We start from the raw sequence: 18061 nt of genomic DNA on the forward strand, positions 1-18061 counted from the left end.
TGATCCTAGGTGCTTAATATGCTTGGTTTCCTTACTAGATAATGAAAGTCAGCACAATGCAATAGCCAGAAAAAAATCATGACAAATGCAAACTAACATCCATATATATATATAAGATGCTGTTGATTCCTTCTACCTAATGCTGTGCAGGAACTGCCTACATCACCGTTTGAATGTGCCAAGTAAATTTATTATTACTCACCTATTCATCCTGGTTTAAACTAGACTCTAACCTAGTGATAGCGAACCTTTTGGGTTTGGTATGTCAAACGCTCCCGGGACAAAATAATTCAGTGCACTTTACATGAGCTACGAATGCAAAGCCAGTGTCTTTGGTAACTCTGCTGTTGACCTCTGGTGTGTCACCCAAAACGTTATGGCATGTGTCACCTTTGACATCCGTGTCATAGTTTCACCGTCACTGTTCTAACCAAAGTGACAGGAATGCTTAGGTTACCTATATGAAGAATCATATTCCCTTTAAACTAGACTCTTACCAAAGTGACAGGAATGCTAATGGTTACCTATATGAAGAATCATATTCCTCAAAATCAGTCTCAATCTTTATTCATGTTTACAAACTTAGGTACATTGTACTATGTAAGAATGATAAAGCAATACATTTTTAAGCAGTTAATAAAACAGGCATCATAATAGTCAAGATTATGCAATAAGAAGTCCTGATGGAAGACATAAGCTTTAATGGACTTCTTAGTATGAACTTAGATGATAAAATACTGTAGGTTTACTGTCATTATTTTACATGTGTTATCCAGATGACATATGAAATATGAAAATCAGCAGATCATAGTCTACAACAAAATTAGCTTTCAGAACAATATACACAAAAATACTGTGTCAGGAGATGAGTTTCATTCAGCCAGCTAATTACCATAGTACACCTGAGATTTCTTAATATCGATATGTCAATTAATTTCTGTGCTAGACTCTATGATTGCTTTCACTTAAAACCATTATAAGACAATATAAAATTAGTGCTGTAACTCATGTTCTAGCCATTCAGCCAATTAGAAATCAGAGGGATAATGATGGAAGAATGGCTGCCCAGTGAGTAGCCATTAGGCCTGACCTTAAAGTGCAGTGCACTCAGCATTAGTGATTCCAGGTTGGAAAAGCAGGTTTTGTAAATACTGTAGCAGATGGAGAAAAAGAAAGGTACATGGCATTCCAAAATGAGGTGTGACTCACAATTAGAAACACACTGAAAGTCAGGTAGGAATTATGTTTGCATGGACATCTACATGGTGGCAAATGAAACTAATAAATCTGGTAACTAAGAAAGTGAAGGCAAGAAGATACAAAGACTTAAGCTAACAATGTTTTCAAAAAGTGCCCACAAGCTCTACTTTAGACTACATGTGACTATTTATTTAAGGCAAAGCACATTTGGCAAATTCAGATTACTGATTAAATTTACTATTTAATTTTCACACATGAGGCACAGATCGTCTGCAGGAGCATTTTCAGGAACTTGAATTTCTTTAAGGAAAGTATTAAACAACTGTCGTTCTGAATTGTAATTATACTGTATACTGTGGCAGTCCTGTCCAGCAGGAAAGTAATTGGATATGGTTCCACTAACAGCGATAGATGATTCTGTGGATAGAAAACAAAAGCCAAATGTTAAAAAATAGTACCTTTTGCAAATTACAAATATAGTCTGTTAAACACAGTGATACGCTTCATAGTGCAAATCTAAAATTTTAGACTATAATAAGCTGTGGATGGTGATGTTTGTTCAAATTTGTTCAAAATAAGATAATTTACTTCATCGATCTGTAGGGATCCTTTTTCCTAATTCATAACTTACTTTGACAGACTGTTTTTTTTTTTTAAATGAAAGCAGCCACCAAGTAGAACACAGAAGATGCCATGAAGTAACTAAGTGGGGATCAGCAAAAGAAACATCAGACATAGGAAATCTCCAGGTTAGGAGAGCTTGGCATGGACTTAGATAACAGAAGGACAAGTAAAATAATCAAACTCTACTCTCCTGCAATACTCATCCCCAGCCCAACTTCATTTCATGAAAAAGTTCTCACTGTGACTTAACTTCTTAATGCTAGTTAAGTCTCTGACATCATTTATCCAATGTTCTAACTCAGAGACAGTCTCAAAATACCCACCCCACACAGTTACAAGATATAAACATTCTCCCCATACCCTCCACAGAGTCACAAGTCAAAAACAATCTCCACATACCCCCAAACTGTTAAAAGTAATAAACAATATCCACGTAGCCCTCACACACACTTACAAGTAATAAACAATCTCCACATACACCACACACAGTTACAAATTATAAACAATTTCCAGATACCCCCACACAATTACAAATCATAAACAATATCCACATACCCCTCAAACTGTTATAAGTCTTATACAATCTCCACATACCCTCCCACACTGTTACGAGTCATATACAATCTCCACGTATCCCCCCACACTGTTACGAGTCATAAACAATCTCCACATACCCCTTCACAAAGTTACAAGACATAAACAATCTCCATATATACGCCTACACAGATACATGTCATAAGCAATCTCCACATCCCCCCTACACAGTTACAAGTCATAAACAAACACCACATACCCCCACATTGACAAGTCATAAACAATTGCTAAATACCCCCCACACAGTTACAAGTCATAAACAATCTACACGTAACCCCCACAGTTACAAGTCATAAACAATCTACACGTAACCCCCACAGTTACAAGTCATAAACAGTGACCAAATATCCCCCCACAGTTACAAGACATAAACAATCTCCACATACCCCTACACTGTTACAAGTCATAAACAATCTCCATATAACCCCCATAAAGAGTTACAAGTCAGTAAACAATATCCACACCCCACACACAGTTACAAGTCATAAACAATCTCCACATACCCCACACAGTTACAACTAATAAACAATCTTCGCATACCCCCTACATACGGTTATAACTCATAAACAATCTGCACATACTCCCACACTGTTATAAGTCATATACAATTTCCACATACCCCCCAGAGTTACAAGTCATAAACAATCTCCACATACCCCCCACACAGTTACAGTACATAAAAAATCTCCACATACCCCCACACTCGTACAAGTCATAAAAAATCTCCATACACCCTCCCATAAAGATGTACAAGGCAGTAAAAATATCCACACCCCACTATACAGTTATGAGTCACGAACAAGCTCTACATACGTTCCACACAGTTACAAGTCATAAACAATCTCCACATACCCCCACACAGTTACAGGTCGTAAACAATCTCCACATACCCCACCAGACAGTTACAGTACATAAACAATCTCCACATACCCCCCACTGTTACAAGTTGTAAACCATCTCCACATACCCCCACAGTTACAAGTCATAAACAATCTTCATATACCTCGCACAAAGTTACAAGACATAAACAATCTTCATATACACCCCACACAGAGATACATGTCATAAGCAATCTCCAAATACCCTCCCCCACAGTTACAAGTCATAAACAAACTCCACACCCCCCTACAGTGATAAGTCATAAACACTCTCCATATACCCCCCCACACAGTTACAAGTCATAAACAATCTCTGCATAGCCCACACACAGTTGCAAGTCATAAACAATCTCCACATATCACCCACCATTCCAAGTCATAAACAATCTCCACATACCACCCCACACACAATTACAAGTCATAAACATTCTCCACATACCCCCATTGTTACAAGTCATAAACAATCTCCACACACCCCCACACAGTTACAATTCATAAACACTCTCCATATACCCCCCACAGTTACAAGTCATAAACAATCTCTGCATACTCCACACACAGTTGCAAGTCATAAACAATTTCCACATATCCCCCATACAGCTACAAGTCATAAACAATCTCCACATACCCCCCAATACAGTTACAAGTCATAAACAATCTCAGCACAACCTCCCAAATAGTTACAAGTCATAAACAATCTCCACATACCCCCCACAGTTACAAGTCTAAAACAGTCCCCACATACACCCCACACAGTTACAGTACATAAATAATCTCCACATACACCTCCACTGTTACAAGTGATAAACAATCTGCACAGACGCCCCATAAAGAGTTACAAGTCAATAAACAATATCCATGTCCCCCACAAAGTTAAAAAATCATAAACAATCTCTACATACCCCCCACACAGTTATGTCATAAACAATCTCCACATACCCTGCACATAGTTACAAGTCATAAACAATCTCCATATACCCCTCACACACACACAGTTACAAGTCATAAAAAATCTCCACGTAACCCCCACAGTTAAAAGTCATAAACAGTCTCCAAATACCCCCCAGTTACAAGTCATAAACAATCTCCTCATATCCCTCACACCCAGTTACAAGACATAAACAATCTCCAAATACCCCCCACACACAGTTACAAGTCATAAACAATCCCCACATACCCCCACACAGTTACAAGTCATAAATAATCTCCACATACCCTCCCACACAATTACAAGTAATTAACAATCTCCACATACCTCCCACACAGTTACAAGTCATAAACAAACTTCACATACCGTCCCACACAGTTATAAGTCATAAACAATTTCCAGATACCCGAACATAGTTACAAGTCATAAACAATCTCCACATATCCCTACACAGTTACAAGTCATAAACAATCTCCACATACCCCCCACACACAGTACATAAACAATCTCCACACACCCCCACTGTTACAAGTGCTAAACAATCTCCATATACCTCCCATAAAGAGTTACCAGTCAGTAAACAATATCCACACCCCCCACACAGTTACAAGTCATAAACAATCTCCACATACCCCCCACATGGTTACAAGTCATAAACAATCTACACATACCCCCCACAGTTACAAGTCATGAACAATCTCCATATACCCTGCACAAAGTTACAAGACATAAACAATCTCCATATACACCCCCTACACAGATACATGTCATAAGCAATCTCCACATACTCCCCACATAGTTACAAGTCATAAACAATCTCCACATCCCCCCACACAGAATTACAAGTCATAAACAATCTCCACATACTCCCCACCACTACAAGTCATAAACAATCTCCACATACCATCCCACACACAGTTACAAGTAATAAACAGTCTCCACATACCCGCACTGTTACAAGTCATAAACAATCTCCACATACCCCCCCACACAGTTACAATTTATAAACAATCTCCATATACCCCCCACACAGTTACAAGTCATAAACAATCTCTACATACCCCCCAATAAAGTTACAAGTCATAAACAATCACCACATACCCTCCCACACAGTTACAAGTTATAAACAGTCTCCACATACCCCCCCAAACAATTAGAGTACATAAACAATCACGACATACACCCCCACTGTTCCAAGTGATAAACAGTCTGCATATATCCCCATAAAGAGTTACAAGTCAGTAAACAATATCCATACCCTCTCACAGTTACAAATCATAAACAATTTCCACATACCCCCCAACACACAGTTACAAGTCATAAACAATCTCCATATACACTCTCGACAAAGAAACATGTAATAAGTAATCTCCACATACCCTCACACAGTTACATGTCATAAACAAACTCCAGATACCCCCCACAGTGACAAGCCATGAACAATTGCTACATACCCCCCACACACAGTTACAAGTCATAAACAATCTCCACATACCCCCCACACAGTTACAGTACAGAAACAATCTCCACATACCTCTACACTGTTACAAGTGACAAACAATCTCCATATACCCCACATAAAGAGGTACAAGTCACTAAACAATATCCAAACCCCACACAGTTACAAGTCATAAACAGTCTCCACATACTCCTCTCACACAGTTGCAAGTCATAAACAATCTCCACATACCCCCCACCACTGCAAGTTATAAACAATCAACACATTCCCCCCACACGCAGTTACAAGACATAAACAATCTTCACATACCCCCACACAGTTACCAGTAATAAACAATCTCCACATACCCTCTACACACAGCTATAAGTCATATACAGTCTCCACATACCCCCTGATGGTTACAAGTCATAAACAATCTTCACATACCCCCCCAACATAGTTACAAGACATAAACAATCTCAACATATCTCCCACACAGTTACAAGTCATAAACAATCCCCACATACTCCTACACAGTTACAAGTCATAAACAATCTCCACATACCCCACACACAGTTACAATACATAAAAAATCTGCACATACCCTCAACACCGTTACAAGTGATAAACATTATCCATACACCCCCCCATAAAGAGTTACAAGTCAGTAAACAATATCCACACCCCCCCCACACAGTTACAAGTCATAAACAATCTCCATATCTCCCACACAAAATTACAGGTCATAAAAAATCTCCACATACCCCCACCATTACAATCCATAAACAATCTCCACATACCACCCCACACACAGTTACAAGTAATAAACAGTCTCCACATACCCGCACTGTTACAAGTCATAAACAATCTCCACATACCCCCCCACACAGTTACAATTTATAAACATACCCCCACTGTTACAAGTGATAAACGATCTGCATATACCTCCATAAAGAGTTACAAGTCAGTAAACCATATGCACACCCCCCACACAGTTACAAATCATAAACAATCTCCACATACTCCCCCCAACAAAGTTACAAGCATTAAACAATCTCCATATACCCCCTGTACAGTTATAAGTCATAAACAATCTCTACATACCCCCCACAGTTACAATCTCCACATAACCTCCCCAAACTTACAAGTCATAATCACTCTCAAGATAAACCCTACAGTGTGAAAGTCATAAACAATTTCCACACCCCCCACACAGTTACAAGTCATAGAGAATCTCCACATACCTTCCACACACTGTTGTAAGTCATAGACAATCTACACATATCCCCACACTGTTACATGTCATAGACAGTCTCCATATACATCCAACACACAGTTACAGGTTGTAAGCAATCTCCACATACCCCCACAGAGTTACAAACCATAAGCAGTCTCCACATACCCCACACACTGTTACAAGTCATAAACAATCCCCACATACCATCCCAAACAGTAACAATTCATAGACAATCTCCACACGCCACCCCTACAAGTCATAGACAATCTCCACATACACTCCACACACTGTTGTAAGTCATAGACAATCTACACATATCCTCACACTGTTACAAGTCATAGAAAATATCCATATATGTCCAACACACAGTTACAGGTTGTAAGCAATCTCCACATACCCCCACAGAGTTACAAATCATAAGCAATCTCCACATACCCCCCACACTGTTACAAGTCAGAAACAATCTCCACATACCCCGCAATGTTACAAGTCATAAACAATCTCCAGGTATGCCCCCATACAGTTACATGTCATAAATAATTGTTACATACCCCCACAAACATTTACAAGACAAACAATCTCCCTATACCCCTCCAAATAGTTACATGTCATAAAAATCTCCTCATACCCCCATCACCGTTACAAGTAATAAATAATCTACACATACCCTCACACACAGTTATAAGCCAGAGATGGTCTCCACATACCCCCCACTATAACTACAAGTCATAAACAATTTCCACATACCCCTATAGACAGTTACAATTCATAAACAATCTCCATCTACCACACTCACACAGTTACAAGTTATAGACAATCTCCACATAGTCTCCACATACTTACAAGTCATAAACAATCTCCACATACCTCCCACACAGTTAGAAGTCCCAAATCATCTCCACATACCTCCACCCAGTTACAAATCATAAACAATCTCCACATATCCCACACACACAGTTACAAGTGCTACACAATCTCTGCATACCCTCCCACAACTACAAGTCATAAAGAATCTCCACATACCCCCACGCAGTTACAAATCATAAACAGTCTTTACATACCCCCCACAGTTACAAGTCATAAACAATCTCAACATTCCCCCCACACAGCTACATGTCTTAGACAGTTTCCATATACCCTTCACACACAGTTACAAGTCATAAACAATCTCCTCTTATGCCCCACATAGTTGCAAGCCATTAGCAACCACACAGAACCCCCTAAATACAGTTACAAGTCATAAACAATCTTCACATACCTCCCACACATAGTTACAATTCATAAACAATCTTCACATACCCACCACACAGTTACAAGAGATAAACAATCTCCACATACCCCATAAACTTCATATTCATAAACAATCTTCACATACTCCACACACACACACACAGTTCCAAGTGCTAAATCTCCAGATACCCCCTCCCACAGTTATAAGTCATAAATTATCTCCACATACTCCTCCACACACTTACAAGTCATAAACATTCTCCACATACCCCACATGGTTACAAGTCATAAACTACCTTCACATTAGCTCAGACACAGTTATAAGTGCTAAACAGTTTCCACATACCCTCCACAGTTACAATCTCCACATATTCCCCACACAGTTAAAAATCATAAACAATTTTTACATACCTCCTCACACAGTTACAAATCATAAACAATCTTAACATTTCCCCCACACAGCTATACGTTATAGACAATTTTCCACAGGCTCTATATTATATATTCGAAGCTTCAAAATTTCAAACCTCACATGTTCAACAACATATGAGCTAAACTTGAATCTTCAAATATACAATAAAAATGTAAAAAAAAAAAACACTTACCTTAACGCTCTGAGCAGGGGGGGGGCTCCCCTGCACCCCCCACACCCCCCAACTCTGAGACCGCACTTCAGTGCAGAAAAGGGAAATTTTCTCATTCTGTGTGTATGGAGCTGTTGCCTTTCACCTTCAAACTTTTCAAAGTTCGATCATATGATGTCAACCATATGAAGTTCGAATTTTGAAGCGTTTGATAATTTAAGAGGGACCCATTTCCACATATCCCTCACACACAGTTACAAGTCATAGATGATCTCCACATACCCTCACACAGTTACAAGTCATTATCACTCCCTACATACCCCCAAACAGTTACAAGCCATAAACAATCTCCACATACCCCCTCACAGTTACAATCTCCACATTCTCCCACGCAGTTACAAATGATAAACCATCTCCACATACCCCCCACACAGTTACAAGTCGTACACAATCTCCACATAACCCGCACACACACAGTTACAAATGCTAAACAATCTCCACAAAGCCACACACAGTTACAAGTCAAACAATCTCCACATACCCTTAACACCGTTACAAGTCATAGACAATCTCTGCATACTCCTCACACACAGTTACAAATCATAGACAATCTCCACATACACCCCACACAGTTACAAGTCATAGACAATCTCCACATATCCCTCACACACATTTACAAGTCATAGATAATCTCCACATACCCCACACACAGTTACAAGTCATAAAAATCTCCACTTACCCCCCTCACAGTTACAAGTCATAAACAATCTCCACATACTCCCCACACAAAAGTTACAAGTCAAATAATCTCCACATACTCCATGCACAGTTCCAAGTCATAAACAATCTCCACACACCTTCTACACAGTTACAAATCACAAACAATCTCCATGTGCCCTCCTACACAGCTATAGTCTCCACATACCCCCCAGAGTTACAAGTCATATGCAATCTCCACATATCCCCACACACAGTTACAAGTGCTAAACAATCTCCACATACCAACCACACAGCTACAATCTCCACATACCCCCACACAGAGATACAACTCATAAACAATCTCCATATCCCCCATACACAGTTACAAATCATAAAGAATCTCCACATACCCCCCAAACAGTTACAAATCATAAACAATCTCTACATAGCCCCCCCCACACACAGTTACAAGTCATAAGTTGGGAGGTTGGCCTAATGGTTAAGGTGTTTGCCTTACAAACACAAGGTGCAGGGTTTGAGTCTCACAAGGGATAAGTGGCTAGGCTTAAAATGGCTCGCAAGGGCAGTTAGCCTAGTACTAACCTATGAACCTATGAACCTAAACAACCTCCACATACCCCCTCACAGTTGCAAGTCATAAACAATCTCCACATACCCCCCACAGTTACAAGCATACACTATCTCCACATACCCCCCACAGTTACAAGTATAAACAATTTCCATATACTCCCCAAACAGTTACAAGTGATTAACAATTTCCACAGAACCCCTCACACAGTTACAAGTCAGAAACAATCTCCACATACCCTCACACAGTTACAAGTCATTATCACTCCCTACATACCCCCAAACAGTTACAAGCCATAAACAATCTCCACATACCCCCTCACAGTTACAATCTCCACATTCCCCCACACAGTTACAAATGATAAACAGTGGTGGCTGGTGACTTCAAATCAAAGGGGGGCTGCAGGAGACAGCTGAATGGGTGGGGTCAATGGGAAGGGGTGCAGCCAACTAGGAAGGGGAAGAGCTATGCTCAAAACCACAAAAACTAAATATACTGCCCTGGGTGCCAAACTGTCATTATGAGAGTCCAATTAAGACAAAATGAAGTGTAGAAGAATAAAAATATTTCAATGCATTGGCTGCATGGCAGCTTAATATCTAGATGGAAACAAAAAAGGTTGTGAGGCATGAAAAAATAAATTACTTTTTTTTTAAATACATTAATGGAATGCCAGTCAACATCAAGTATAAGAAAAACAAGCAGCACTCAACTCAAACCACTTCTTGCACTGCAGTTCTAATTGTAATTTATATTCAGCTTTATTAAAGTACCAAGTAACATGCTGAAAGTAGAAATCTCTGATGCCCCCACTTGTAAAAATGTTCCTTATCCAAAAAAAGACCTTCTGCCTGACATCTGCTTATTTCATGGGGGAAACATGATCAAAGTAAAAAATGAAAAGCAAACAAGAAATAAGCTCAAGATACATTGCTTAAAAGGATTACTGTGCAGGTTATGGACCACACTAAAAGGATTACTGTACAGGTTATGGACCACACGATTGGCATTCTGTTTATGGGTAAAGCCTGCAGAGATGACTGGAAGTCTTCAAGTGTAATGAGACTCTTAAAATAATGTAATCCTGTCCTTTATTACAAATACTGGCATATGCATTTCAATACCCAAGGCTTATACATTATCTAGTTAAGTATTCTCTACATGGCAACAGAAAGGCTTTCAATGTTGGCAATTCTTTAACAGTATGCTTATTAAAGCTTACTTGCATCTTGCAATCTCAGCCAAGCTTACCTAATGGTCATTAAAGTATTGCTACTTAAACACAGAGCAACAGGCACTTTGAGTAATAAGCATAAATCAACAGTACAAACAATATGACAGAAACCAGACCATTCTGTAAAAATCAGGGACAGATGAAAAGCCACTCTAGTACTTGTGTCTACCTTGGATGGGGGGGATACTCTGCACATTTACACTGCTTAACTACTCCTTGCCTTGCTTCAACACATTCCAGAGTTACTACATGGGGGAGTGGGGTGCAACAAGTATGTCACAGTTTGAAATGTCTCTGGCTGACTTGTGATGGCCCTGACACATTTGTCATACCTCTCAACCTCAGAGCAAGAAATCTGGACAAAGCCATACTAAGAAATGGGACAAAGGCCCAAAAATAAGGACAATTTTTAAAATATTGCTCTTATAAACTTAGAAAAATAATAGAGGTCTTGCATTAGTATGAATTTTCTGAATGGTATGAAATCTGAAACTCAAATGTCTGTCATTATTTTTAACTTCAGTCTTTAATGATTTGTCACTAATTTGCCAAAAAAACACAATTTTATGAAAAATGGGCCAAAAATGTGATGTAAAAATATAAAATAGCAACACAATACAGCTGGGAACCTGTCAAAGAAGGGATACTTTAATATTAGTACTGCTAACTTGAGCAGCTGACAAAATAAAATAATCTACATGCATTTCTGAAATAAAAGTAATCTAACTGATTATTACAGTTATTTCTTAATTATAAACCATCCATGTTTTCTTCCAAAATTGCTATTTTGTGGAGGGATCATTAGGGAAGAGCAACATTTTGAGCCAAAATCAGGGACAGTTGAGAGGTTTGGCTATGCCTAATTCTATAAAGCAATTTATTTGCATGTACCTCTCAACCTGTTAATGCAATAAATCTGAACAAGGCCAAATATATTGGGGGAACATATAAACAGTACTAAAAATTGCTCTTGTATAAACTGAGACAGTTGATAGAACAGGTCTTACTTTAGCATGCATTTTTCTGAAGGTTATGAAGTCTGAAACTCACTGTCATTATTTAGTGACTTAATTCCTAAATGGTTTGCCAGAAAACCACAAATTTTATGAGGAACAAACCAAAAATAAGAAGCAAAAAAAATATTCATTCTTTGAAAATCTGGACAGTTGGGAGGTATGGTTCAGCTGGGGCTGCCTAAGTTTGCCACCCTTCCCCCTCACAAAACCATGGTCAAATGGAGCCTCCCCCTGCAGCCATTCTAATGATCCATTACTTGGCTATTTCATTCCATTTACCATAAACACTAATGTGCATACTGATTTACTTCTATGATGATTTGAACTTCATTTGAAAGTTTTATTTTGCATTTTACAGCACAAACACTAAGACATCTGCTAAACAAACTTGGCATTAAAACTTCTCTGCCATTGAAACTCACATTCATTGAAACAACATTGAAACCCACATTCAAAGAAAATACATTTTACCCGTTGCAGATAAAGATTAATTCTGGGCTGTTTTCAAATCATAGGCCCCTTGCATATGAAACATACATGTGCTCTTTGATACACCTTCCTATTGCTTTGAACACTTTTCCAGTAAACAATGAAGCAAAACGCATGCACCAATGACAAAACTGCCCAATTCAGAACATTTCCATCATAAAAGTCTACTCAAACTTCTACAGTCCACTATTATCAGTAAATATACACAATTCTACAGTCCACCATTATCAGTAAATATGCACAATCTCTGAAGTAGTAAAAAAGTCATCTAAATAATTCCACATTAAATAAATCTGTAATGAAGAGGTTGCTGCTAGCAATCACCTTTATATTTCAAATCATAGGCCCCTTGCATATGAAACATACATGTGCTCTTTGATACACCTTCCTATTGCTTTGAACATTTTTCCAGTAAACAATGAAACAAAACGCATGCACCAATGACAAAACTGCCCAATACAGAACATTTCCATCATAAAAGTCTACTCAAACTTCTATAGTCCACTATTATCAGTAAATATGCACAATTCTACAGTCCACCATTATCAGTAAATATGCACAATCTCTGAAGTAGTAAAAAAGTAATCTAAATAATTCCATGTTAAATAAATCTGTAATGAAGAGGTTGCTGCTAGCAATCACCTTTATATTTCATGGTTTCATCGAAAAATAAAGTGTCTGATGCCCCTGAGGAATAAATTGCCTAAATTACATTAAAAATAAGCTAGTAATATTGCAATAGGAAATGGATGGCAAACTGATAACAGGCTCATAGTTAGTATCTTAACTTTCAGTACGGCAGCATTCACCCGTTATGGGAGTAGAACCAACAACCTTCTGCATCAAAAGCAAGTACACAACCTGTTGTGCTATTAGCAATGCAAGCTGACTTAGTATAATCAGCACTAAACTTCTCTTCCCCTGCAGCTCTCAGCTCCTTGTAAAATCTACTCAATACCCAACTGCATCTCAACTTCGCAGCACAAGAAATCTGGAAAAAGCCAAATTTATTGGGGTGGGTCAAAAGGGCAAAAAATAGGGACACATTAAACATTGCTTGTATAATATTGGAAAGCTGCTAGAATAAAATGCTGTGTTACCACCATACATTTTACTGCCAAGGTCCCTGTGCAAAAGAGTCAGAACAACATACCACTATGCCAAATCACCTGCTTTGTGAAAGAAAAATGCTGTGTTACCACCATACATTTTACTGCCAAGGTCCCTGTGCAAAACAGTCAGAGCAACATACCACTACACCAAATTAGCTGCTTTGTGAAAGAGAGGAAGACTGAAACTTAAATGGCTATCATTTAATGAATTCAGTTCTCACCATAGCTGTCAACCTCTTAGCACAAAACACCTGGACAAACCCAGTAATGAGGGAATACAGCCCTCAAACATATTCAGTGAATTCAGTTCTTGCCACAGCTGTCAACCTTAGCACAAAAAACCTGGACAAAGCCAATAACAGGGTAATACAGTCCCAAAAATAAGGACAAATTTCAAATAGTCATCTTATAAACTTAGAAAATTGCTATAATAAAAGGTTGTGCTACTATATATTTATTGCTAGAATAAAAAGTTGTTTTACTATGTATTTTCTGAAGAATATGAAGTTTGAAATTCAAATGCCTGTCAATTTTACTTCTGACAGAACAAAAACAATTTTCAGCAGAGACCTAGGGAGAAATACTGTAGACACATGTCTTTGTAAAATGGCAGGACACCAGCACAAATACACACAAACACAGGGATAAGATGCAGACTCCACACAGAAAGCACGCCGGCCAAGAATCAAACAGAAAAACCTATAGCTGTGAGGCAACAATACTGCTACTGCACCATCAAATATGTAAGGAATTAAACATTCAGAAACCTGTCAAAATCTGAAATGTCTGTCAATTTTATTTAACATTTGTTAATCAGGACAGTCTGACTTGGAACAAAAATACAATTTTCAGCAGAGGCCCAGGAAGAAATAATGCAGACATGTCTTTGTAACATGGGAGGACACAAAAGCAAACCCACACAAACACAGGGAGAAGATACAGACCCCACAATGATGGCACCCCAGCCAAGAATCAAACCTGATAGCCTGCAGCTGTGAGGCAGCAATGCTACCAATGCACCATCAAATATCAAGCATTGCAACATTTACAAATCACAGATATTACGAGGAACAGATCAGATCAAATATGAGGCAAAAATCTGCAATTTTTTTACAAATAGTGGTGGGTAGGGAATTCAGGTCTTTAACACCTGCATACAAGGTACAGGGTTCAAGCCTGAGGTATTCCCTACCACACCACCATGAGTCTAACCACCAGTATATTGCATCTGGGGCATTTTCACAGACACACACACACACACACACACACACACACACACACACACACACACACACACACACACACACACACACACACACACACACACACAGACGCACACATCCCAGCAAACCACCATACATCCAAATCCCTGTCCACACACTTACCTGCAGTAGATCTTCCAAATCCCTGTAGCAAACCACCATAAATCCCGAGTAAGCTACGAAACCCATGCAAATCCCTACCTGTCATGAGATCTTCCCCAACAAGACTGCAGCAAACTCCAATCCACACCAGACCCTGCCCGTCGCGAGATCTTCCCCCGATGAATTCCAGACACACAGACACAGACACACACATAGACACAACCCAGCAAACCACCATACATCCAAATCCCTGTCCACACGCTTACCTGCAGTAAATCTTCCAAATCCCTGTAGCAAACCACCATAAATCCCGAGTAAACTACAAAACCCATGCAAATCCCGCCCATTGCAAGATCTTCCCCCGACGAGACTGCAGCAAACTCCAATCCACACCAGACCCTGCCTGTCGCGAGATCTTCCCCCGACGAATTCCAGACTGCTGACGTTGCAGTCTGACCCCGACGAGTTTTCCCAGCGAGTTCCAGGACAGTCTATGCAATTTAAAACTGCATAGACTTCTGGGAGCTCCGTTCTTCATGTTTCCCAGTCAGGACTGCTGCTGAGACAATCTGCACATGCTCCAGTCTCAGCAGCAGTCCGGACTAGTGCGCATGCGCGAAAGTCCGCGATTTTATTAATTTGTTTTTCTTTTTATTTCTTTATTTTTTTCTTTCTTTTACAGTTGAGGGGGCTGCAGTCCAGCAGTCCAATAGCATGGGCCGCCCCTGATCATAAACCATCTCCACATACCCCCCGCACAGTTACAAGTCATACACAATCTCCACATAACCCCGCACACACACAGTTACAAATGCTAAACAATCTCCACAAAGCCACACACAGTTACAAGTCAAACAATCTCCACATACCCTTAACACCGTTACAAGTCATAGACAATCTCTGCATACTCCTCACACACAGTTACAAATCATAGACAATCTCCACATACACCCCACACAGTTACAAGTCATAGACAATCTCCACATATCCCTCACACACATTTACAAGTCATAGATAATCTCCACATACCCCACACACAGTTACAAGTCATAAAAATCTTCCCTTCCCCCCCTCACAGTTACAAGTCATAAACAATCTCCACATACTCCCCACACAAAAGTTCCAAGTCAAACAATCTCCACATACTCCATACACAGTTCCAAGTCATAAACAATCTCCACACACCTCCTACACAGTTACAAGTCACAAACAATCTCCATGTGCCCTCCTACACAGCTATAGTCTCCACATACCTCCAGAGTTACAAGTCATATGCAATCTCCACATATCCCCACACACAGTTACAAGTGCTAAACAATCTCCACATACCAACCACACAGCTACAATCTCCACATACCCCCACACAGAGATACAACTCATAAACAATCTCCATATCCCCCATACACAGTTACAAATCATAAAGAATCTCCACATACCCCCCAAACAGTTACAAATCATAAACAATCTCTACATAGCCCCCCCACACACAGTTACAAGTCATAAGTTGGGAGGTTGGCCTAATGGTTAAGGTGTTTGCCTTACAAACACAAGGTGCAGGGTTTGAGTCTCACAAGGGATAATTGGCTAGGCTTAAAATGGCTCACAAGGGCAGTTAGCCTAGTACTAACCTATGAACCTATGAACCTAAACAACCTCCACATACCCCCTCACAGTTGTAAGTCATAAACAATCTCCACATACCCCCCACAGTTACAAGCATAAACAATTTCCATATACTCCCCAAACAGTTACAAGTGATTAACAATTTCCACAGAACCCCTCACACATTTACAAGTCAGAAACAATCTCCACATACCCCCTCACACAGTGACAAGTCATAAACAATCTCCATACAACCCCCCACACTGTTACAAGTCAGAAACAATGTACATATACCCTCTTAATTTACAAGTCATAAACAATCTCCACGTACCCCCACACAAAGATACAAGTCATAAACAATCTCTATAACCTCCCACAGAGTTAGATGTCATAAACAATCTCTACATAGCCCCCTACACACACAGTTACATGTCATAAACAATCTCCACACACAGTTACAAATCATAAACTATGTCCATATATCCCCATACAGTTACAAGTCATAAACAATCTCCAGATACCACCCCCCCACAGAGTTAGAAGTCACAGAGAATCTCCACATACCCCACACACAGTTACAAGTCATAAACAATCTCTATAACCCCCCACACAGTTACATGTCTTAAACAATCTCCACATACCCCGCACACACACAGTTACAAATCATAAACTATGTCAGTATGTCCTCCATACAGTTACAAGTCATAAACAATCTCCAGATACCCCCCACACAAAGTTAGAAGTCAGAGAACCTCCTCATACCTCACACACAGTTACAAGTCATAAACAATGTCCACATACCCTCCCACATAGTTACAAGCCATAAACAATTTCTACATCCCCCACACACTGTTACAAATCATAAACTATGTCCATATTCCCCCTTACAGTTGCAAGTCATAAACAATCTCCACATACCCCCCACTGTTTCAAATCATCAACAATCTTTACATACCACACACACACACACACACACACACACACACACACACACACACACTTACAAATCATGGACAATTACACAACGTTACAAGTCATAAACAATCTCCACATACCCACAGTTACAAGTTGTAAATGATCTCCACATACTCCCCCACTGTTACAAGTCGTAAACAATCTCCATATAGCCCCCAAACACAGTTACAGGTCATAAACAATCTCCACTTACCCCCACACAGTTACAAGTCATAGACAATCTCCACATAACCCAAACACAGTTACATGTCATAAACAATCTCCACAT

General features: G+C 39.5%; 1 protein-coding gene across 1 annotated transcript in view; it reads right to left on the reverse strand.

The window, feature by feature from the left end:
- Positions 1-551: 551 nt before the first annotated feature.
- Positions 552-18061, reverse strand: part of LOC122789423 — a 296247-nt gene continuing 278737 nt past the window's right edge. Inside the window, exon 6 of the mRNA XM_044056874.1 lies at positions 552-1617. Coding sequence (XP_043912809.1) covers positions 1442-1617 — 176 coding nt within the window. The 3' untranslated portion in view covers positions 552-1441. The remainder of the gene's footprint in view (positions 1618-18061) is intronic.

The sequence above is a fragment of the Protopterus annectens genome, chromosome 14.part0 (assembly GCF_019279795.1).
Source record: "Protopterus annectens isolate FY-2018-M chromosome 14.part0, PAN1.0, whole genome shotgun sequence".
Classification (NCBI taxonomy): domain Eukaryota; kingdom Metazoa; phylum Chordata; order Ceratodontiformes; family Protopteridae; genus Protopterus; species Protopterus annectens.